This window comes from Moschus berezovskii, chromosome 15 (genome assembly GCF_049115385.1).
Source record: "Moschus berezovskii isolate FMDL1 chromosome 15, NW_MosBer_1.0, whole genome shotgun sequence".
Taxonomy (NCBI): Eukaryota; Metazoa; Chordata; class Mammalia; order Artiodactyla; family Moschidae; genus Moschus; species Moschus berezovskii.
This window is the reverse complement of record NC_142474.1, coordinates 52,834,603-52,859,902: the sequence shown is the minus strand read 5'-3', so window position 1 is coordinate 52,859,902 and position 25,300 is coordinate 52,834,603. Positions and strand designations below refer to the sequence as shown.

The window sequence follows — 25,300 nt, the reverse complement described above, 5'->3', positions numbered from 1 at the left end:
TACCAGTATTCTACTGCTAACACCACTATTGTCAGTTCAGTTCGGTTCAGTCGATAGTTGTGTCTGACTCTTTGTGACCCCATGGACTGCAGCACGCCAGGCCTCCCTGTCCATCACCAACTCCCGGAGTTTACCCAAACTCATGCCCACTGAGTCAGTGATGCCATTCAACCATCTCATCCTCTGTCATCCCCTTCTCCTCCCACCTTCAATCTTTCCCAACATCAGGGTCTTTTCAAATGAGTCAGTTCCTTGCATCAGGTGGCCACAGTATTGGAGTTTCAGCTTCAACATCAGTCCTTCCAATGAACACTCAGGATTGATCTCCATTAGGATGGACTGGTTGGATCTCCTTGCAGTCCAAGGGACTCTCAAGAGTCTTCTCCAACACCACAGTTCAAAAGCTTCAATTCTTCGTGCTCAGCCTTCTTTATGGTCCAACTCTCACATCCATACATGACTACTGCAAAAGCCATAACCTTGACTAGCTGGACCTTCATTGGCAAAGTAATGTCTCTGCTTTTTAATATGCTGTCTAGGTTGGTCATAGCTTTTCTTCCAAGGAGGAAGCGTCTTTTAATTTCATCGCTGCAGTCACCATCTGCAGTGAATTTGGAGCCCCCCCACCAAAAAAAAAAAAGTCAGCCATTGTTTCCACTGTTTCTCCATCTATTTGCCATGAAGTGATGGGGCCGGATGCCATGATCTTAGTTTTCTGAATGTTGAGCTTTAAGCCACCTTTTTCACTCTCCTCTTTCACTTTTATCAAGAGGCTCTTTAGTTCTTCTTTGCTTTCTGCCATACAGGTGGTGTCATCTGCATATCTGAGGTTATTGATATTTCTCTCAGGAATCTTGATTCCAGCTTGTGCTTCATCCAGCCCAGCATTTCTCATGATGTACTCTACACAGAAGTTAAATAAGCAGGATGACAATATACAGCCTTGACATACTCCTTTCCTGATTTGGAACCAGTCTGTTGTTCCGCGTCCAGTTCTAACTGTTGCTTCCTGACCTGCATACAGATTTCTCAAAAGCAGGTCAGGTGGTCTGGGATTCCCACATCTTTAAGAATTTTCCACAGTTTATTGTGATCCACACAGTCAAAGGCTTTGGCATGGTCAATAAAGCAGAAATAGACACTTTTCTGGAACTCTCTTGCTTTTTTTGATGATCCAGCGGATGTTGGCAATTTGATCTCTGGTGCCTCTGCCTTTTCTGAAACCAGCTTGAACATCTGGAAGTTCACGGTTCATGTATTGCTGAAGCCTGGCTTGGAGAATTTTGAGCATGACTTTACAGTGTGTGAGATGAGTGCAATTGTGTGGTAGTTTGAGCATTCTTTGGCATTGCCTTTCTTTGGGATTGGAATGAAAACTGACCTTTTCCAGTCCTGTGGCCACTGCTGACTTTTCCAAATTTGCTGGCATATTGAGTGCAACACTTTCACACCATCATCTTTCAGGATTTGAAATAGCTCAACTGGAATTCCATCACCTCCACTAGCTTTGTTCATAGTGATGCTTCCTAAGGCCTACTTGACTTCACATTCAGGATGTCTGGCTCTAGGTGAGTGATCATACCATCGTGGTTATCTGGGTCATGAAGATCATTTTTGTACAGTTCTTCTGTGTATTCTTGCCATCTCTTCTTAATATCTTCTGCTTCTGTTAGGTCTGTACCATTTCTGTCCTTTATTGAGCCCATCTTTGCATGAAATATTCCCTTGGTAGCTCTAATTTTCTTGAAGAGATCTCTAGTCTTTCCCATTCTGTTGTTTTCCTCTATTTCTTTGCACTGATCACTGAGGAAGATTTTCTTATCTCTCCTCGCTATTGTTTGGAACTCTGCATTCAAATGGGTGTATCTATTGATAATAGGTATCTATTGATATTGAATAATGGGTAAACCACTATTGTAGGTCCAGCAAAACTCTATTCATCCCCTTTGGATCCACAAATATTATCCACTCTGATTGGGGTACACACTATTCAACCAGTGTAGACATGAGTCTTAAAACATGCATCATTGGGAATTTCATTCTTTCTATTGTTCACTGGCAGCAGTACTAATAAAGAGTTCTAATAAAAGGAGGGGACGACAGAGAATGAGATGGCTGGATGGCATCACCCACTCGATGGACGTGAGTTTGAGTGAACTCTGGGAGCTGGTGATGGACAGGGAGGCCTGGCGTGCTGTGATTCATGGAGTCGCAAAGAGTCTGACACGACTGAGCGACTGAACTGAACTGAATAAAGTGACATCAAAGTGAAGTCGCTTAGTCATTTCTGACTCTTTTCAACCCCATGGACTGTAGCCTACCAGGCTCCTTCATCCATGGGATTTTCCAGGCAAGAGTACTGGAGTGGGCTGCCATTTCCTTCTCCAGGGGATTTTCCCAATCCAAGGATCGAACCCGGGGTCTCCTGCCTTGCAGGCAGACGCTTTACCGTCTGAGCCACCAAAGACACCCTCATGATATTACAAAATGGATAGTGGTCTCCCAAATAAATCTCTCTTTTGCCTTCTGCTATAGTTACCCTGAACTTCTGACTTTTAGGTTTTAAGACATCCTACCAAAATATAACTAGGGTCCCTCTTCTCCTCATTCTATCCAAAAAAGGGAACACTACTCACCAACAGATCTATTAAACCCAAAGAGAATTCCCTTTCCCACTTAGTGACACCTCCCCATCTGCAATGAGGATCTCCCCTTCTCAAAGCTGGAGCCCAGACGAAGGCAGATGAAACAAAGGGACCTACTGAAAATGAGGGCCTTTCTCTCAAAACAGTCTAATCTATATTAGAAAGCTGTCTGCTAAAGCCTACTGTCCTCCCCTGCCCCATTATGACCATTGTAAAGGCTACCTATCTAGAGGTCTCTCTTTGTAGGAAACAGGTGTCCTTCTGCCTTTTTGAAGGTCTCATCACAATCTTTGATATAACAGACACACATTTAGGCATCTTCAATTATAAAACACAGACACAACATTTTTACAACTGTGTGCATCTTTCCAGGAGGAAAGGAAGATCTTAAATTAGCTCTCAGCACCAATATTCTTCAATAGAATGTAAGCTTTGGCTCCATAGATTACGGCTATTTTTTTTTTTTATTGTAGTAGAGTTGATTTATAATGTTGTGTTAGTTTCAGGTGTACATCAAAGTGAATCAGTTATCCATATACATATATCCACTCACTTTTCCCATATAGGTCACTACAGAGTATTGAGTAGAGTTCCCTGTGCTCTACAGTAGCTATCTGTTTTATATACAGCAGTGTGTATATTGCAGTTTCAATCTCTCAATTATTTCTCTCTCTTTATCCCCTGGTAATCATAAATTTTTTCTTCATCTGTGACTCTACTTCTGTTCTGTAACTAGGTTTATTTGTGCCCTCTTTTCTCTTTTAGACTTCACATATAAGTTAGACCGTATGATGACTGTCTTTCTGTGTCTAACTTACTTCACTCAGTATGACAACCTCTATGTCCATCCATATTGTTGCAAATGGCATTATTTTGACTATGGCAATTTGAACAGGACTCAGGGATGGGGGAGCCTGGTGGGCTTCCGTGTAGAGGGTCACACAGAGTCGGACACGACTGAAGTGACTTAGCAGCAGCAGCAGCAGGATGGAAAAGTTCATGGCTTTCATAATAAGAAAAAAAATTACAATTCTTGGAGCCAAAAGGTACTGATTTTTAGTCACTCTTATAATAATCCCTCAAATGTAAACTGTCTCAAGGTCTTAGGGTTATCTGTGAACTTATAAGGAGCTTACAAAACTCCTATATATTCATTGTTCACTTTCTCTCTCTCTGTTCCTGAACTTTTCCTGGTGAGCCATTCTCCCCTTCCCCAACCTCAAGACATCCCAGTTTGTGTAATAAACCTTTCTTGGGTCATACCAAGGACAACTGTCATAAGCTTCAGGAGGGAGCTGCCCTGCCTCATGGTGGAATTAATAGATGAACCATCACAAAAGGTGTGATGTATTGATCTCACTGACGTGATCTGATTTTCCCTAATGACTAATGAAGTTAAACACTTTTTCATATGCTTTATCGGCCATTTATATCATTAGTATATCTTCTTTGGTGAAATGTCTATTCAAATCTTCTGCCCATTTTTAAATTGTCTTCCTGTAAGAAGACAAATTTATTTTATTCTAAAAAATTTATTTATTTGGCTGTGTTAGGTCTTGGTTGCAGCATGCAGGATCTTTTGTTGCGGTGCACGGACTATCTAGTTGTGGCGAGGGTTCCAGAGTGCATGAGCGCAGCAGTTGTGGCATGTACTCTTAGTTGCCCCAAGGCATGTGGGATCTTAGTTCCCCAACCAGGAATTGAACCCTTGTCCCCAGAATTGCAAGGTGGAATTTTAGCCACTGGACCACCAGGGAAGTCCCAAGAGTTCTTGAAATATTCCACAAACAGATCTCTTATTGAGTATACGACATAAATATTTACTCCCAATCTGTGGCTTATCTTTTTCATATCCTTAGCAGTGGGAGCACAAAAGCTTTTAATTTTGATAGAATATAATTTATCCATTTTTTCCTCTATTGATTACACTTCTGATGTTGTATCTGAGAATTCTATCTGATCCAAGGCCATAAAATTTTCTGTGTTTTCTTCTGGAAACCTTATGCTTTTAACACTTACATCTGTAATCCATGTTGAGTTAATTTTGTATGTAAGCTGCACTGTGAATAAGAGTCTAAACTCATTTTTTTGCATATAGAAATCCAACGGCATGTAGTGACTACCTTCACTCTACCATCTAGAAGCCCTGCCTCTAAACTTGCTAATTAATTTAAATAAGTTTCATTTTTAAGAATTTGGTACACTGAGTAAAATTCATAGAGCTGTAAATTACATTTATAAAAACACTAACAGACTCACATTTGAAACTATCCCCAAACACCACCCCTGCACTGATTTTTACTGGTTTAATAGTGAAGATGATATAAAACAATCTTTTAAATATGATACATGTCTTATCTCACTTTTGAGGAAAATAAAGGAAATCGTATACTGTTCAAAATTTTGCAAAATCTATATATTTTCAGATTGTTAGAGCTTTGACTAAGAAACCAGCCTATAGTTTATATACATGAGTATATAACTGATTTTTATGTGGAGACCTCCTAGCTTAGAATATGCACCTTGATTAAAAGGATCTTCCAGCAGAAGCCCACCATAAATATGAGTAACACTAAATCTTTGCTTTGGCCATACACTTTTAAAATCATTATTTATCTGAAGTTAAATTTCCATAAAAAGTTTCCAATGCTCTGTGAATTTACAAAGAGTTCTCAAAAGAACCTATAGAAGCAGGGGTTCTGTGATGAACCACAGAGATAAATGATCACTAATCTCTAAATTCTTTACTAGAAAAGATTCTCCTAAGTACAAGTATCATAAGACTTCCTGTCTACTTATTCAAATTATTTCTTAATGTATGTTCTCACTTTAAGAAATGATTACAGATACGAGTTTTCATCCTTCTAGTTTTAATCCATCCTCCTCCAATTACAAGATTTTATTTGATATACTCACACACAAGCACATAGTTACAAATTGGGTTTTGTTATCATTACTGTTTTACCATGTAAAACTCCCTATGTGGCTCTCTTGCAATGCAACAAAGGAAAGTATTCCTTCAAAAACCTAGTACTACTATTGACACAAGACAAAGGGACTCAAAACCTAACACACTGGAGGTCCAGATAACTGCGGTGACAGAATCAGACAAGGCACAGACCTTACTGAATAATATTCCCCAGGCAAGGAAAACATGAGTACTTTGGTATCTGCAAAATAAACAGGGAATGTTGAATAAATCCCTAAATCAAAACCACAAAAATTTGCCCACAAACTTCATGTACAAACAGTAAAGCTATGTTCACAAACAGAAACATGTAAAATACAGGTGTCCTTCTGAAATATCAAAGAAGCAAATATGTTATAAAATATATACTACTATAGGTACTTCCCTGGTAGTCCAGTGGTTAAGACTCTGACCTTCCAATGCAGGGGTCATGGGTTCGATCCCTGGTCAGGTAACTAAGCTCCCTCATGCCACATGGTGCAGCCAAAAAAAAATTATATGTATATATATATGCATAGCAGCTCAGTTGTGTCTGACTCTTTGTGACCCCATAGACTGTAGCCCGCCAGGCTCCTCTGTCCATGGAATTCTCCAGGCAAGAATACTGGATTGAGTTGCCATGTCCTCCTCCAGGGGATCTTCCCAACCCAGGGATCGACCCAGATCTCCTGCAGTACACTCACATTCTTTACTGTCTGAGTCACCAGGGAAGCACAAACACACACACACACACACACACACACACACATGGAATTAATAGATACAGAGTTTTTGATTGACACATTATGTTATATCCCGTAAAGAAATAATGAGGTTTAATCTCAAGAAGAATATATGGAATGTTGACTACATCCTCCAGACAGCGTGTAAGGATGCCACTTGTATCCAACTAAGATTCCAGAACCAGTGAGAGATTTGAATCATTTTCAAAATTAATGGTCTTTACAACCTACAACTTCAGTTTTTTGGAATACTGCAGTTTAAAAATTATATGTTAGAGAATTCTAGTGTTTTTATAACTAGCAACAATAACTAACCAGACAATGGAAAATAGTTTTCAATAATTTCAAAAGCACAGGTTATGCCCCGATAAAATTATCTTTGGAAATAATAATGCCTGTGGATATGATTGTTCCCAAGAAGTTACTGACTGATTATTTACAGCATGTAGTCTTAGTACTTTGTGAAACAAAAGAAAGGTTTTTAAATCTGAAAGTATAGACAAGATACATTTAACAGCCCTGGATAAGCTACCTTCTGAAGTGAGTACAGATAAATACACTAAAGCCATAATCATCTTCTTAATAGCAAAAGAAGCCACGAAATAAGACATCAGGACACAAGAACACTTCCCTCAAGTTTACTCAAAGCATCAATAACTCTTTTAAGAGCCTCTTTTTCAGTCCCCAAATGAGAGGTTCAGAACCTTTGCACCCTGAAACCACAGAGCAGCTTCTGCTGGTGGCTCTAAAAAAAAAAAAAAAAGCTTCTACTGGCAGATGAGGATTTATTTTTATTTCCTTTTCTTCTCTTCATATCCCTTCTGCTGTGTCCCAGTCTCACCTCTCAATATTTCCTCTGTTAGCAACTAATCTTTCAAAATGTTTGTGCTTCTCTATAACCCTTGGAAAAAAATCTTTATTCCTTCCTCAGACATTCAGGCTTTTTTTCTCTTATTTTATCCTAATGCCTGTTGGTTCAAGGAAAATGTCTAATAAGAGCACAGTGAATTAATATACAAGGCCAGACAGCATTAAGGCAATCCTGATTTACATTGCAACGGAAGCATCTACTTTGACACACGGGTGCCAACAGTATTGTCTGCCAAGTGTCTAATGTCGCTTCTGATGTCATAAAAAGAAATACCCTGGCTCTGTGTGAAGAGAGGCCCTATCAAGGAGGCAGTGGAGTGATAGGAAGCAGAAAATTAAATTCCACCTCCAAAGTGAGAGTTGAGCTAATCAGACACCATTTCTTCCTGAACTCTGGATCCCCTGTCTACATACCCTACAAAGCAAAGGAAAGAGCAGAACATTCCTTCATGTCTTGCAGGCTCATCCTGGCTTTGCTGTCCACATATTGATGTGTCCACAGAAGCCTGGCAGGGTCTACAGCCCATGTTCTGAAGCCCTGGGTCGCCTCCCCTGGACAACTGTGCCCTGCAGCTTACACCAGACGAGAGAGGCCAAAGATGTGACAGAGGCACCAGAGAATGAAGGGACTGAAAAAATGTCAATCTGGGAAGCACCATAAATCCATGTTCAAACAGGGAACACCAGAAGTGCAGAGATGGAGGAGAACCCACTGTATACCTTTAAAAGAAGAGCTGCAATTAGCACATAGGATCGGGAAGTAGGGAAAAAGGCAAAATGCAAGATTTAAAGCCTCATTTCAAATGAATCCAGCAATGAGACTCAAGGCAACTTTAAAACATACTGAGAGGATGAGACAAACTGAGAGAATGACACTGACATATATAAGCTGTGGTTGTTTAGTTGCTCAGTCAGGTCCAACTCTTTGTGACCCCATTGACTATAGCCCGCCAGGCTCCTCTATCCATGGGATTTCCCAGGAAAGAATACTGGGAGTGGGTTACCATTTCCTTCTCCAGGGGATTGTCTCAATCCAGGGATCGAACCCAGGTCTCCTGCATTGCAGGCAGATTCTTTACCGACCGAGCCACCAGGGAAGCCCATGTGTGAAATAGATAGCTAACGTGAACCTGCTATATAGCACAGGGAACTTAGCTCAGGCCTCTGTGATGACCTAGAGCAGAGGGAGGGAGGTTTAAGAGGAAGGGTATGTGTATATATATACATATAGCTGATTCACATTGTTAAACAGCAAAAACTAACACAATATTGTAAAGCAATTATACTCCAAAAAAAAAAAAATAGAAAAAAATACTGAATTTTCAAAATCAGGACACGGAGTATCACTACTTATAAAAGGAAAGAAACCAAAGTGAATTCTATTATATTTGAAAGTAAAATTTAATAGCCTTCATCTACTTGGAGAGTGGGGTGCAGAGGAAAGGGGTAAGAGAATGAAAATCAGGTGTTCCAGAGTCATGTTTAGCTAAAACAGTCATGTTTAGCTAAGTCATGTTTAGCTAAAGCTCTGATTCACACTCACCTTGAGTTCTGCAAAGCTCACAGTTATGATCCCAGTGTGAACATAGACAACAGAAAAACGTCCAATAAAACATTATTACAGCTTCAGTGTAAGGCAGTAGAGAGTAAACAGTACCCGACTCTCCCTCTTCCAGACTATTTACATTCTCATGTCTACACACAATGACAATCACACATTTTGATGGCAACAGATAGCTGCTTCAGAAATGTATCAGGTTTGGGGATGAAATGTTATTAGCAATACGGCATCATGTGGAGAAATTATCAGCAGCTGATATAAATCTTCACTCCTGAAACAGAGCAGGTCCAGGGAAAAAAATTTAAAAGTGGCTTTGATCTTCCTCCCACTGTCTCTATTTACCTATGGCATGGAGAATCTGCCCCAACCAGAATATCAGGTGGCTGCTCCCACACAGGAAGGAGGTGATTTGGACCCTGGTGTACCAGTGCTAATGCGCTATTGTCTTTCTACAGTCTCTTGAGACTATACCGCCATCATCTAATATCTATATCATACCATTCCATATCATATCATTCCATACCATATCATGCTATACCTTATCATTACCATAACATATCATATCATTACTGGGCTTCCCAGGTAGCTCAGTGGTAAAGAACTTGCCTGCCAATGCAAGAGCCCTAGGAGATGCGGTTCAATCTCTGGCTTGAGATCCCCTGCTGGAAGAAATGGCAACCCACTCCAGTATTCCTGCCTGTGAAATCCCATGGACAGAGGAGCCTGGAAGGCTATAGTCCAAAGGGTTGCAAAGAGTCGGACAGGACTGAGGGACTGAGCACATGCATATACATCATATCATTACTATATCATAACGTATCATACATATCACATCATTCTATACCATACCATATCATACTATACCTTATCATTACTATGGCATATCCTTTCCATACTACATTGTACTGTATCCTATCACATCATATTATAAAGCAGCACTGAAGGAATGGAAGGGAATAGAAAAGGAATCAGCCATCTGACATACCCTAGGGTGTAAAGGGGGGTTCAGATATGAGGAGACTCCCAGGAGCCTGGCCTTCTCTGGATTTCAAGGGACCTATGTCACAACTGAACTGATGTCACACATCACACACCATTCCACACACCACACAAGTCCAGGTTGATTAGGATCACGCATTTTCTGACAGTGTTTTGAGGTCAAGACAGGGGAGCAAGAGACAGCTTTAAGGTCCAATATTTAAAAAACCAAATTAGTAAAATTTATGTTACCCTTATTTTGCCAGATTTGTTTTTCAATTCAAGTTTTTAAAAAATCAGACATTTGTTTAAGGGCTAAATGGATCAGCCGCACGTCTAGTGGATGCTCTAAGGAGGATCTTTCAGCCGTTGGTGGGACCCACTAGGAATTCTAAGGAATCCTTTCTGCTGAGCACAAGGCCAGAGAAAGGACTCCTCAGTTGGAGATATAGAAATTAAAATCAAGCTCCCCAGGAGGGATAAACTAGGACTATAGCATTAAGAGATACACATTCTTTATATAAAATAGATAAACAATAAGGATTTACTGTGTAACATGGTACACTATATTCAATATCTTGTAACAACTTAGAAAACAACCTGAAGATTCTGAATCACTTTGCTATACACCTGAAACTAACACAATATTATAAATCAACTATAGTTCAGTAAAAAAAAAAAAAAGAAAAATAAGAATTAAAATAATATTAACTCTTCAGTTCTACTGCATACAATAAATAAATTAGCATGCAAAAAAGCCTCCCAAGTTATAAACCATACTAAAAGATTCTCTAATTTAGGGGTTCTCAAAGAACATTACTCTTAAGATGGAGAGAAAAATCATACTTTGGGAAAACATTCACTATAATAAACACAAGAAATCTTTAGAAAGTATTTGCTCCATGTTCTCAATAAATTACAAGAAAAAAATCGAAGAAATGGAAGGTGGGTTTAAAAGGTGACTTAGAAGCTTTCTAAAATATAAACTGAAGTAATAAAGAGCAGGCTTAAAGAAAGAAAAAAAACTATAAAGACTAAAAATGTAACAGATACACTGTTTTAGAAAGAGCAAGATAGAACTGACACGAAGAAAAAAATAATTAAGGAATGTAGAGGACAAATTTGAGAAGCCATCCCAGAGAGCAGAGGGAAAGGACAAAGAGAAAAGCAAATTCAGAAAGAGAAATGAAGCTGTTTACGTGGAACAGGGGTTGTGCGTAAGAAGTATGGTGATGGAAGACAGAAAGTGAAGACTCTCTTCACAAAATATAAACAGAATACGTTTGTTGTTGCTGTTGCTCAGTCATGTCCGACTCTTTGCGGCCCCATGGACTGCAGTCCACCAAGCTCCACCACCCATGGAATTTTCCAGGCAAGAATACTGGAGCAGGTTACCATTTTCTTCTCCATGGGATATTCCTGACCCAGGGATTGAACCCATGTCTCTTGTGTCTCCTGCATTGACAGGCAGGTTCTTTACCACTAGCAACACCTGGAAAGCCCAAGCAGAATATGCAGAACACATCAAATAATCAAAGATGTAACACAAACTTTTTAATTAATTAATTAATTTATTTATTTTTTAGAGTTCCTGATCAGAGGGATAACAGCACCACAGCCGCACTGGATCCTCACGAAGGAGGCACACGAATGGCTGGGTTACAAGAGTTACAGGAGTGAGAGCTGCTCACTTCCCAGAAACTACAGCTCACAGAAAACCAACAAAGGCATGAGATACAGACCATTCACTTATGAATGTGTAAAACTCAAGAAAGTCCACATCACTCCTACAACACGTCGAAAGTGCCTCAGAATTCACACAATACCAACTTTCTCATGGTTCTGGTTAAATTACATATACCAGTTTATAACAAATGGCAAAATCTGTAACTCTGTTCAAAGTTTTAAAAGATTACTTATGTACTCCGGGAGTTGGTGATGGACAGGGAGGCCTGGCGTGCTGTGATTCATGGGGTCGCGGAGAGTCGGACACGACTGAGCGACTGAACTGAACTGAACTGAACTGAAGAATAGTTTCTTGTATTTCCATGCCACCTTTATAGTTCTGGTTTCTCATTTCTTAATTAGTAAATTCAGCATGCAGGTTCTATCCCTGGATAATTTATACACTTCCAGAAGGAACGGCCTCTTGAATCCACAGAGTGTTGAGGTGGGGTGCAAACTAGTACAGCCACTATGGAGAACAGTGTGGAGATTCCTCAAAAAACTGGAAATAGAACTGCCATACAACCCAGCAATACCACTGCTGGGCATACACACCGAGGAAACCAGAATTGAAAGAGACACGTGTACCCCAATGTTCATCGCAGCACTGTTTATAATAGCCAGGACATGGAAGCAACCTAGATGTCCATCCGCAGACGAATGGATAAGAAAGCTGTGGTACATTTACACAATGGAGTACTACTCAGCGACTAAAAAGAATACATTTGAATTAGTTCTAATGAGGTGGACGAAACTGGAGCCTATTATACAAAGTGAAGTAAGCCAGAAACAAAAACACCAATACAATATATTAACACATATATATGGAATATAGCAAGAGGATAACGATAACCCTGTATACGAGACAACAGCAGAGACTTGGATGTGTGGAACAGTCTTTTGGACTCGTGGGAGAGAGTGAGGGTGGGATAATTTGGGATAATGGATTGAAACATGTATATTATCATATGTCAAACTTTTTAATTTAAAAATAACCTGGCCAGTGAATTAAAAATAATTATAGACAGAATTAATCAAAAGAGATCACTGCAGAGGTATAGCACTGTGAATTTTTAAATTTTTTCAATTTAAGAAAAAATCCTGTCAGTATTCAGTAAAACATATAATCAAACAGGTTACTTTTGAAAAAAATAAAAGATTACCTTCCTTTCTCTCTCAGAGCCCTAACAGCCAGAAAATAGAAGAATGTCTTACAAAAGTTTTAAGATGAAAATTTTTTAAAAAGTGGAGTTGTGATGCAATAATTCAGTATTCGTGGATGAAAAATAAGAGGTATATTTTTAAATATCTGAAATTTCAGAAACACTATTATCCACATTCCAAAGCTAAAAATATTAGAGGAAAAAAAGGACATGTCAACTGGACAAGAAAGGAATGGAAACAAAGAACTAATCAAATGATTAAGGACTCATTTACAGTGACAAATGTCAAACACTGAAAAAAGAATCTAAACAGAATTTTTAGATTTGTAAGCAGTCACTTAATTCAAATTTAAAAAACAGTAATTTTCAAAGGAGAAAGTATATTATAGAATAATAGTAACTTAATAAAAAGCCCACCCCTTTTCAGTTCAGTTCAGTTCAGTTCAGTCTCTCAGTCGTGTCCGACTCTCCGCGACCCCATGAATCACAGCACACCAGGCCTCCCTGTCCATCACCAACTCCCGGAGTTCACTCAAACTCATGTCCATCGAGTCGGTGATGCCATCCAGTCATCTCATTCTCTGTCGTCCCTGTCTCCTCCCACCCCCAATCCTTCCCAGCATCAGAGTATTTTCCAGTGAGTCAACTCGTCGTATGAGGTGGCCAAAGTATTGGAGTTTCAGCTTTAGCATCAGTCCTTCCAATGAACACCCAGGATTGATCTCCTTTAGAATGGACTGGTTGGATCTCCTTGCAGTCCAAGGGACTCTCAAGAGTCTTCTCCAGCATGAGAATAAATTGGAACAACTATTGTTACTGGACAGACAGCAACATTTAAACATTTTCACTTATTCTTTGGTCAAGTCTCTTCACTTTTAGGAATTCATCTGAATAGTCAAGATAGCATGTAAGGCTATAAATTTAGAGGCTATAAACTGAGGTGTACTCTAATTTCATATTAAAATACACATCAAAATCAAAAATAATAAACAACTGAAATATACAGAAGGGAAGAATAAATAAATTACAGTACATGCATATGTTAAAACACCATGCTCTAAAAATTATATTGCCAAAGAATACTAATGACATGAAGAGAAGTTCATATGTTGTTTAAAAAGTTACTAACCCATACCAAAATATGCACAGCAAAATTACTAGTTATGAGCATACAAAGTTATTGAATAATATCTTTATAACACCAAAATGACAAGCAGTTTTCCTTTCTGGTGTACATATCTAAAACCATACAATAAAATCTCTGCAGTAATGCTCGTACAATAATAAGAATTGGGATATAACACGACTGACTTTTGATGTCTGTCCTTTACTGAACCCCAGTTCTCAAACAGGGACAAGTCAAGTTCTACTGCAGGGAGAGTCACAGGGAGTAGAAAGAAAACCCTCTCTAGGAAAGGAGAGAAGTGGAGGTGGGGTCCCCACATTACTGGAGGACTCATAGATTAATCCTCCCAGATAGGCCAGTAATGGTGGCTTCTATCCAGAAAGTCTTAGTCAGCCACAGGATCCTGAATCATCACCATGGATAGTAAAGCCAAAAATATTGACGCTGCCACTAAAGATGCCAAACCACAACTGGGACCTAGATACTGCCCATGAAGGAAGCCTGGAATTTCAAGCCAGACAGTTATATACACTTGTTCTGGCCACGTCATCAATGTCACAATAATCCAGTCTCTCATTTCTAATGACTGAATATTTGGGAGCTCACTTATAACACTATGGCAGGGTTTTATTTGGCTTCTTTCATAATCAAAAATGAAACTAATATTATTTAAGAACACATATTAAATTAATATTTAAGAAAAAAATTCCAATCACTTGGAAATGTAAAAGTACTCTCCCAAAAGACAGGCAAACAGTTAGGTTTTTGGCACCAAACAGCCAAATTGTGGATGCAAAGGAAAAGCTTTTGAAGGAAGTTAAAATTGCTCCTCTGGGCGGTGACGTACGGTGGGGGGCGGTGGAGAGTACTCTCCTAAATAACTATGGAGGTAAAATTTAAATGTTCTAATGTAACTAGAAACAATTTAGAATATAGTTTTAAAAACCTAAACAGTAAGGATCCAAACTTAAAGAACAGATGCAAAGCTGCATTCAAAGGAAAATTCATAGTAGCAAATATGTTACAAAGAAAAAAGGAAAGATCCATAAATGAAGCATTCATTTCAAAATAGTAAATTGGAAAAAAAAAAGGAATGATATTTTAAAAGATAAAAATAACACAAAGAAAACAAAACTCCACAAAGGAAACAGACATGGAAATAGATCAGAATTGAGAAATAAATCCAAGAGTTGGTTGTCTAAAAAAACAAACAAACCAATGACACATGCTGACAAAGTTTATTAGAAAGAGAAAGAATCCATTGTGATAGGGTCATATTTTGAAAATTATTGGTATATTTTTCTCCTTTGTCTTTCTGACTTTGACATGACTTTTCCTTAGCTACTTTGAAACATTCTTTGGGGGACTACAGTGAGATATAGAGTTTTTCCTGAAAGGATACACAGAGAAAGAATAAGGTAATATTCAGCTTTACACAAAATAGGATTTGCTACAGTCCCAAGAAAAGATTTCCTACATTCCTCCCATTATGTCTTTTTAGACATTAACCACCTTACCTGGAAGACTCAGCTCCTGGAGCTTTCCCAGTTTTTTATTTTTACTCCCAGTCCCCACAATTCACCCTTGAGCTTAGGTTTGAGACAGACTTGGAGGTATGTGTCAGGAAAAGAGAAAGACAATACAATGCAGGGGAAGACAGCACTTTCCAGCCTACAGGAAAGATGGAAAGAGGAGAAAGAAAGGATAAAGAGAGCCTTGGCTTAGAGAGAGAAAGGGGAGAGTAATAAGAAGGGTAGATAGAGCTTTGTCTCCTCCCCTAATTAGGACTCTGGAATAGATCACTTCTTTGGCACTCTTCCATCCTGAAATTAAAGTAGGGTCACACCCACTTTGTGGGGCAAGAAGAGGTAAGAGTCTGATGCTTAGTTTTTCCTGAGCCAACTTTGGTCCTTGTTTAGGTGGTGGTGGTTTAGTCGTGTCTGACTCTTGCAACCCCATAGACTGTAGCCTGCCAGGCTCCTTGTCCATGGGATTCTCCAGGCAAGAATACTGGAGTGGGTTGCCATTTCTTTCTCCAGATGGGCCCCCAAATAGTGGGGAGACTGGCTGGAGTTAGCCAGCCAGAGCTGGGTGAGGCAGCATCATAGCAAACATTTCACAGTACAACTGAGGATAGAACTAAAAGAGAATCTTCACTGGATCCCTGAAATGTAGCATTCATAGGAGCTCAGGTGAAGCCAAGACAGTGGAGAGTACCAGCCGGTGGAATGAAAAGAATGAACCACGAACTGCAGCTTTCATCACAGGCTGTCATCAGAGTACTCAGCCAGCAGATGGGAAGTGGACAACATCCCCTTGGAGAACAAAGGAGTCAAAGGATACCCTGATCATGAAACCCACCTCTTAACTCTACCACCACACCACCTCAGCCCATCCCCCCCCTTTTTTTGAAAGTCGCTCAGTCATGTCCGACTCTTTGCAACCCCATGCACAATACAGTCCATGGAATTCTCCAGGCCGGAATACTGGAGTGGGTAGCCTTTTCCTTCTCCAGGGGATCTTCCCAACCCAGGGATTGAACCCGGGTCTCCCATATTTCAGGTCGATTCTTTACCAGCTGAGCCACCAGGGAAGCCCAAGAACACTGAAGTGGGCAGCCTATCCCTTTTTTAGAGGATCTTCCTGACCCAGGAATTGAACCAGGGTCTCCTGCATTACAGGCAGATTCTTTACCAACTAAGCTATCAGGGAAGCCCTCTCGCTCTTAGATTGGGGTATCATCTTAAAGTAACAAGAGATGGTGAAGGGACTTCCCTAATGGTCCAGTAGCTAAGACTCTGAGCTTCCAATGCAACATGCCCGGATTCCATCCCTAGTCACAGAACTAGATACCACATGGTGCAACTAAAGATCCCACATGCTACAATCAGAGCCAGTGTAGCCAAATAAAGAAAATAATTAAATAAACAGTTTAAAATGAGAAGAAAGGTTAGTGAAAATAATCTGAGTTTGCTCCCAGGGAGAATAATCATACCAGAAAGAGTTGCTTAAGTTGGCACACCTGACTAAGCTTTAACCTGGGCACACACACTATCTTGCCTAGCACCTGTGAAAGACTACACAGCATGGTGATTAAGTGTGGGGGTCTGGATCCACATGGCCTGGATATGACTCCTGGGTCCAGTTTGTCAACTCTGACTTTGGGCCGTTTATTCTGTCTCCCTGCACCTCAGTTTCCTCATGTCGACCACAAATTGGCATTTGCCATGGGTGCTTGCCATCTCGGAGAAGGCAATGGCAAGCCACTCCAGTACTATTGCCTAGAAAATCCCAAGAATGGAGGAGCCTGGTTGGCTGTAGTCTGTGGGGTCGCTAAGGGTCGGACACGACTGAGCGACTTCACTTTCACTTTTCACTTTCACACATTGGAGAAGGAAATGGCAACCCACTCCAGTGTACTTGCCTGGAGAATCCCAGGGATGGGGGAGCCTGGTGGGCTTCCGTCTATGGGGTCGCACAGAGTCGGACACGACTGAAGTAACTTAGCAGCAGCAGCTTGCCATCTACAAGGATTAAATCATGCGCTGCTGGAGCTGGTGACCTCCAACACAACCTGAAGGAGTTCAGGGTGGAGAGCAGAAATGAGGCACTCTGTGCTTTCAGGAAACTGACAGGACAGGTCTTCAAACAGATATTCTCAAGAGCTGATTTTATGAGCCCAAATCTTATATCTTTTCCTATCTATAAAAACACTAATCCTTGATGGTGACAACTGTTTCTCATGACTAGCAGAAGCTTCATGGGACCAGCAGTAACTTCCTAAAAAATAGACGTGCTTGATTGCATGTACTCCCTCTTTACCAAAATCACATACACACTGTCCTGTCCTGCCCCACATCTCTTTGAAGCAGCTTCTCAGAGCAATCTGCTGGCTCTTGGGCTGCAGTCCTCATATTACCTCAAATAAAGCTTAAGTTGCAGCTCTCATGTTGTGCATTTTTTTAAGTCGGCACTCATCTATAAAACAGGGATTATAAGAGTTTTTCTCAGCATTTTTTTAAAGATTAAGTAAGCTAATAAATATAAAGTACTGGATTGGCCAAAAAGTTTGTTCATGTTTTCCAACACAAACAAATATCTTGGCCAAGCAATACTTAGATCAGTGTCTATAATAAGGGTTCAATAAGTGCTGGCTATCCTGACTGCTTTTAGTATTATTATATTATTACTTATATGTATTACCTACAGTTGGGGTTCATGAGAGAAGATCTGATCAGCTACAGAAAAAAATCAAGAAATTACAATTTCTCTACATAACCAAGTAGTAGGGATTAAAATTTATATCCCTGCCACACAAATAATGAACCATAAGTGATAAAGATGATATAAAACAGATCAAAAGACAAGTTTTTAAAAATACAACAGAATGGTACCAATTTTAAAATTTTAATAGAATGGACCACATTCCGAAAAAAATATGAATTACCTGTATTAGCTCAAGAAGTATGCCAGGCAGAAAAGAAGTACTTCAACAGAAGCTGAAAAATTCATCAAAGAATTACCTCAAAAAAGGTCTATAACCAGATGATTTAATTAGTACATTCTTTCTAACTTATCTCAAGGGACAACGCCAGAATGTACAACTCTAATAGGACTTGGAAAGTGCTCCCCAATTCACTGGAAAACCGCTACCTATAATATGCAACCCTTCAACAAATAAACTAAAGGCCAATATTTTTCTCTAAAGCTTTGTTACTCCAGGATTTTTTAGTGCCTCTGATATGCTGTGAAATTCCAATAGGAGGATTGCAGGAAACAGTGCTCGTCTGCAATTTAAAGATTTCTTCCTGGCTCCCCCAGACCCTTCTGATGGTCATGCAGAACTACACGGGAACCTTGCAGGTGCTTGTGTCTGAGCTAAGTCACTTCGGTGGAATCCAACACTTTGCAACCCTATGGACCGTAGCCCACCTGGTTCCTCTGTCCATGGGATTCTCTAGGCAAGAATACTGGAGTGAGTTGCCATGCCCGCCTCCAGGAGACCTTCCCAACCCAGGGACCAAATCTGCAACTCTTCTGTCTCTTGCATTGGCAGGCAGGTTCTTTACCACTAGCGCTGCCTGCAAAGCCCACATGGAAACCCTAAGTCACCTAATCAGAAGATTAAGATGGTCTGGGAGGCAAAGATATACAGAAACATACATAGAGGAAAAGGCATTCACAAGATATACACAGAGGAAAAGAGACAGTATAAAAATTGTCTCACAGAGGAAAATTGCCCCCAAATTACTATCAAGACTGAGGCTCAAGGCAGGATAGTCTGCTGGTGAAAATGTAAACTGATTCAACTAATCCAGGAAGCAACTGGCCAAATGTATTAATATTTAGAACCTAAAATGGACATACTCTTTGACCCAATCATTCAGCTTCTATCAGTCAATCCTAAAGAAGTGAAAATGAATATATAGATTTACATACAGGGATGTACTTCATAGAATTATTAATAGCCAACAAAACAGAAACCAATCTAAATGACTAAAAAACAGATTATGGCACATTCATATGATAAATTATGCAACAATTAAAAGCAATGCTTTGCAAAAAACTAAATGACACTGCATATGTATATGATTTTTAGGGAAAAAAGGCAGAACAAAATACAATATACAATCTTAAGTATATTTCAAAAATGTGTGTACATGAGAAAAACTACTGGAAGAATATAGATCAAAACCTTAATGTGATCTCTGGATGGTGGAACTAGGAGTGAATATTTTCAAATACATTTCTCATATCATCTATCTGTACTAAGAATGGATTACTTTTATAATAGACAAAAAAAACACGATAAAATTCAAGTAATCACTGCACATGGATATATACTTCTAAGAGTGAAAAGGGGTTAAAAAAAAGTCTCCATTCACTAAGGACAAAAACATTCTCAACACTGAGCACAGAATTCTATGCTCCCAAACGTGAATCTCACACCCGTGCACTTGAAAGCAGGAAGAGAGAAAGCAAAGCAACCAAATCCCTCAACAGACAGGCTGAGCTGCCTCTCCGGGTTTTCGACACACCATTATCGCGAGGGGAACTCGGCACCCATTTTTTAAAGTGCAGCTTTTTTCACATCTCCCTTGGTTCGAAGAACATCCGCATGGAGGGACAGGCTTTACAGGGGAGGTTGAGCGAGTGTGATAGTTATACGCGCGTGTATGCACACGCATCCTTTCTCTCTCTCTCTCTCTCACACACACACACACAAATCCACACCATCGTGTGGTCCGAAGCAGACAACTCCCAAGCGTGTCCTGCGGGTGCAGCTGCGCCCCATCCCCGAGCCGCGGGTACCTGTTCCCCGTGCGCGGGGGCAGGGTCGCCGAGCTCCGGAGCGTCCTCGGAGCAGCGGGGCTGCTGTGGGTGGCCTGCCTGCTTTCTTCCACCAAGAACCTGCACAAACGTGAAGAAAACTAAGTTGAGGAGCAGTTGGATGCCGGGCTCGGCATCGCGCTCGCAGCCAGGCGGCCAGGGCATCCTAGCGCACTCTGGCTCGCGGCGCAGCTTCCCAACCCCGGAGTTTGAAGCGGCTCAGGGCGGGAAGGAAGAGAAAGAAGGGAGAGCTCGGGTGACCCGACGGCAGGTCCGGCTCCGCAGCTCCCTTGCCACCCTGGCCGGTCCCCCTCCGCCCTAGTCGGTGTCCAGTCGGTGTTAGGGTAGCCCCTGCGACACCTCCCACTCATCCTGCGCTGCCTCCCGGACTCCCCCCGTCCCACCCCACCCCCAGGCCGTCGCTGCCCGTCGACTAGTCCTCGCAGCCGGCCAAAGTCTGCGCGCCCGAGAGGAGCGGCGGAGTGCCGGAGCGGCTAGGGTCCCCGGGTGCGCGGCACGCGGGGCTGCCCGAGCCGGCGGGCGAGTGGGTTACCTGGAACGGGCGGGCGCGTCGGTCCAGCACCAGAGCAGGCGAAGCAGCAGCAGCAGCAGCAGGCTGGCGAGCAGGGCGAACAGTGCGCCCCCCGGCCGCATCCTGAACCACCGGCGCGGTCGCCGCCACCGCCGCTGCTGCCCCGGCGAAGCACAGCCCGGGCGGCCCCGACTCGCGGCTCCCGCCGCGGCCGCCGCAGCCGCCGCGGCCGCAGCCACGCACACCTCCAGCGTTCAGCGCGGCGCGGAGGGGCGGCGGGGGCGCGCGCCGCGGGCCCGCACTCTCAGGCGCCACCGGCCCGGCCCGCCCGGCGTCTACGGGCGGAGGTGGCAGCCACGTTCCGGCTCGCCCCCAGCTCCCGCCCAGCCCCGATCGCTGTCGGCGCCCGGCGCTCGGCTGGCGGTGAAGCGGCGCCCGGCTCGCCTCCTCTTCTCCCGAAGGCGCTCCGAGCTGCTGCGGGCGCTGGTCGCCGCCGCCGCCGCCGCTGCTTCTGCCGCCGCCGCGCGGGGTCACCTGAAGGTTGGGCTCGGGATCTGGACGCCTCGCTGATTGGGCTCCAACTTTTGTGTGCCCTCACCTGCCCCCGAGCGGTCGCGCGCTCTTCCCCGATGCCCACGCAGCCCACCCGGGCTGACCGCACCTGGCTCTGCGCCCGTGCGGAGGAGGGCTGCGGTTCCGAGAGGCAGAAGGGGAGACAGGAAAGGGCCCACTTCAAAAACTTTGCAAACAGTGTAGTCGCTCTGCGGGATCGTCCCACGCGGAGAGGCTGCTGGGCACTTGAGAGGAGCCTCCCGGTGTTTGAAGGCAGATTCAGATGCACGGCGAATGGATTTCCAGGGACCAGAAAATCTTTATGGATCGGGCAAAGTACCGACCTCAGGCCGAATTCTTCCCCGGCCCGTTTTTGTGAATAGTTTCATTGGGACACCTTTCTGCCCATTCCTCTGTATTATCTCTGTGTGACTGCATGGGTCTAGGACCGCTTTTGCGCTTCAAAGGCAGAACTAAATCGTGGACCCAAAGATCACACAGCCCACAGAGCCTAAACTATTGACTATCTGGCCTTTTTCAGAAAAAGTTGGCAGATTCCCGCTCTAATTAATATTGGGCTGGATCATACTGGTTAGCATGTCATTGATTAGTTATCGTGTATTAGTATATCGTGTACTAGAGGAGAGTGATCTCCTGACAGTGTGAGATAGTATGGTTTCCCTGTTATTTATTAAGGGTTCAGTTCAGTTCTGTTCAGTTCAGTCGCTCAGTCGTGTCCGACTCTTTGCAACCCCGTGAATCACAGCACGCCAGGCCTCCCTGTCCATCACCAACTCCCAGAGTTCACTCAAACTCATGTCCATAGAGTCGGTGATGCCATCCAGCCATCTCATTCTCTGTCGTCCCCTTCTCCTCCTGCCCACAATCCCTTCCAGCATCAGAGTCTTTTCCAGTGAGTCAACTCGTCGCATGAGGTAGCAAAAGTATTGCAGTTTCAGTTTTAGCATCAGTCCTTCCAATGAACACCCAGGATTGATATCCTTTAGAATAGACTGGTTGGATCTCCTTGCAGTCCAAGGGACTCTCAAGAGTCTTCTCCAGCACCACAGTTCAAAAGCATCAATTCTTCTGCGATCAGCTTTCTTCACAGTCCAACTCTCACATCCATTCATGACCATTAATTACTCTTTAGGCCCTAAACTATCCTGTCTGCACGTGGCCCCAAGCCTACTTTGCAACCTCCCTGGGTTTTGCTCCTGATTCCGAATTCTCTTTTTTCAACTTTTTATTTTGTATTGGAGTATAGCACATTAACAATGTTGTGATAGTTTCAGGTGTACAACCATACATATAGATGTATCTGGTTCTCCTCCAAACTCCCCTCCTGTCCAGGCTGCCCTGACTCTGAACTCGAGGAACATCTATAAACCCTAAACCCCATAGTGGTTATACAGGGGCTCAATGGACTATTCAGTCTGCTTCTATATATATTTGAGATTTTTCCCAACAGCAACTCTTGACCTCTACCATCCTGTGAAGACCTTGATAAAGGTGTTTCAGAGGTTTTAGTGCATTAACTTTCCCAGAAAACAAAAATATATTTCAACTGGACTCTCCTAGAGGCATAAGGTCTTAACCTGAAAAACCAATGTGAGAGCCTCTAAGAAGCCAGTAGCCCAGACAGCTCAATAAAGCTGTCGCCAGCAATTTCATCACAGGAGAAATCACAACATGTATCAAGAAGAGAAACGCAAGGCTGCCTACTTCCTTTCTACTAATTCTGCATTCACTCCAATTAAAAATGCTTGGGTGAAAACACACCAGAACTTTCCATGTAATAGTTGATCAATAAATGTTTGGTCAACATATAAAACACCTCAGAATTCATGCTTTTCTTAAAGAGAAAAAGAAAAAAAAATCTGAAGATGAATGTGACTATTAATAGAAACAGGATTTCCTTCCATAGAAGCTATTGCTGTTAAAATATGTACTGATCAATAAAGAAAAAGTTGCTACTGTGACTTAAGACTGACATCTTAGGGATCTTCAGGGATCTAGCTGCTTATCTGAGGATGATACGATAAAATAATGCTATCTTCAGATAGTGCTAGAATAATAATCCAATTCTATGTGTTTGAAAGTTCATGCATTATTAGATAAGTACAATAGGGCACAATTAACTTGAAAATGGAAAAGTTGTCTGGATTTGGAAGATAGTCTGAATTTTCCTTCTCTTAGAGCAGAATTGTGCAGACAGCTCACACTGAAGATGGTTTCCATAAAAAAAGTAAAGGGCATTATTGTATCACCCAGGAAGCTGCAATTTCACCTAATTTACTAAAGTTTAATATTTCAGCACAGCTGGGCTCAAGGCAACAGCAGAAGAGTCAGCCTTGCACTGGGCTCCCTAAATACCCTTGCTGCAAATGAAGTTACTTTTTATCAAGCCAATGGCTATCAGCAGGGGACTCACAAAAGCCCATTTTAATTGGAAAACCAAGTGTAATTTTGCGATGGGAGTTCTGAACCAAGTGTTAAAATTTGACAGTAGGGATCTTTACCACCAGGTTTGTAATTGAACACTTTGGTTGGTAAAATATGAATTATCTTGCTTATCCTTGAGAAATCAAAGAACCTGACAAAAAACATGATTCCTTAAATATTATCAGCCACAGAACCAATACTGGGAGTATGTACATTTGGTGACAACAGTCACAGGTTTGACCAGCAGCCCCAAAGATCCAAACCCTTAGAAACTCAAGGTGATTTGCAGAAGCCCAGGCTAGTGCACGAACCTATCTTCCTCTCCCAGTTCACCCAGCATCTGCCTCTCATTTTGCCTTTGTTATTTTTTTATTCATCATTACAAGTGCCTTTATGTTCATGAAATAACTTATAAAAATGATGGGAGGCTTTTGATTTATTAAAAATGTCCAAATCATTGAAAATCTTCCTGGAAGTTGTTGCTTCTCATTTTGGGGTGTAGGGTTTTAAGTATTTCCCTCTGCATGGATTTAAGGATTCATGAAAAATCTCAACCATCAAGTGTCTATTACATCTACTGGAATACACAAGTGGAAACTTTCAATAGAGGGGAAGGAAAGAGTCCCTTGAGAAACACAGAAAATTGATGTGGCAAAGAATTTTTCCTTCATTTGGGTGACATTTTTATCTCCCTGTCTAGAAAAGATGGTTTCTGATGTCTTCAGGCTGCTTGATTGGTTTTAGTAATTTTAGAGATTTGTGAGGACTGCAGGACAATGGCACATTCATAAATATTAAACTACTCCTTGGGGGAGGGCATTCATAGGGACACCAAGGCTATATATTTTCAACAAATCAGAGGATATAAATAAAAGTAGAAATAACTTCAATAAGTCAACAACCTTGTGGAAGGAGCTATATTTTCAAATATATTTTATTGCAGATTTTTCCTATTACTAATTGAATATTTTAAATATCAAAGCAATTCCATATATAAAGTCATTTGAACTTTAAAGATAAGAATACTTAAGATGACATGCAAATGCCATTTAGGTTTTTTATATATATGAAAAGCAATTTGTAGTACAACTAAAACTACCCCCAAAAAGTTATTATTCACAGTAAAAAATAGAATTTAATACGAAAAATATCTAAACTTCCAAAAATTCTTTCCCTGAAATCCACTTAAAAGTGGATTTATGTGTGTGTATGTTTTATGTGTGTATTTATGTGTGTATTCATGTGTGTGTCTGCATGTTAGTCACTCAGTTGTGTCCGACTCTTTGCGACCCTGTGGACTGTAGGTGGCCAGGCTCCTCTGTCCATGGAATTCTCCAGCAAGAATACTAAAGCGGATTGCCATTCCCTGCTCCAGTAAAAAGCCATAAAGGACCAAAAAAGAGAGATGAAACTCTGCATTTATCCTGAAACTATAAACTGGCCACAATCCCATTCCATGAGCCCCCAAGAAAGCCTGGTAAAGATGAACTAATTGGACAAGAATACTAAGTTCAAGACTCAGCTCCCCTATTTATGACTTAGATTTGTGGAAAAGAAATGGAGAAGTTTTTGAAGGTTCTACTACTATTCGATTTGGACAAAGAAAGGCTGGGAGTAGGACCCAACAAAAATGAGAAGCCGACAGTGGTGCTGACCAGGGCTACTGAGTTAAAGAGAGATGGT

General features: G+C 41.6%; 1 protein-coding gene across 2 annotated transcripts in view; it reads right to left on the bottom strand.

Annotated features, from left to right (window-relative positions):
- ST8SIA6 (ST8 alpha-N-acetyl-neuraminide alpha-2,8-sialyltransferase 6) overlaps nucleotides 1–20,742 on the bottom strand; it is a 146,891-nt gene extending 126,149 nt beyond the window's left edge. For both annotated transcript variants that reach the window (XM_088844420.1, XM_055424548.2), the window contains exons 1-2: nucleotides 20,642–20,742; nucleotides 20,071–20,169 (exon numbers count right to left, since the gene is read on the bottom strand). In XM_088844420.1, the coding sequence (XP_088700546.1) occupies nucleotides 20,071–20,169; nucleotides 20,642–20,742 (200 nt within the window). The remainder of the gene's footprint in view (nucleotides 1–20,070; nucleotides 20,170–20,641) is intronic.
- Nucleotides 20,743–25,300: the final 4,558 nt, after the last annotated feature.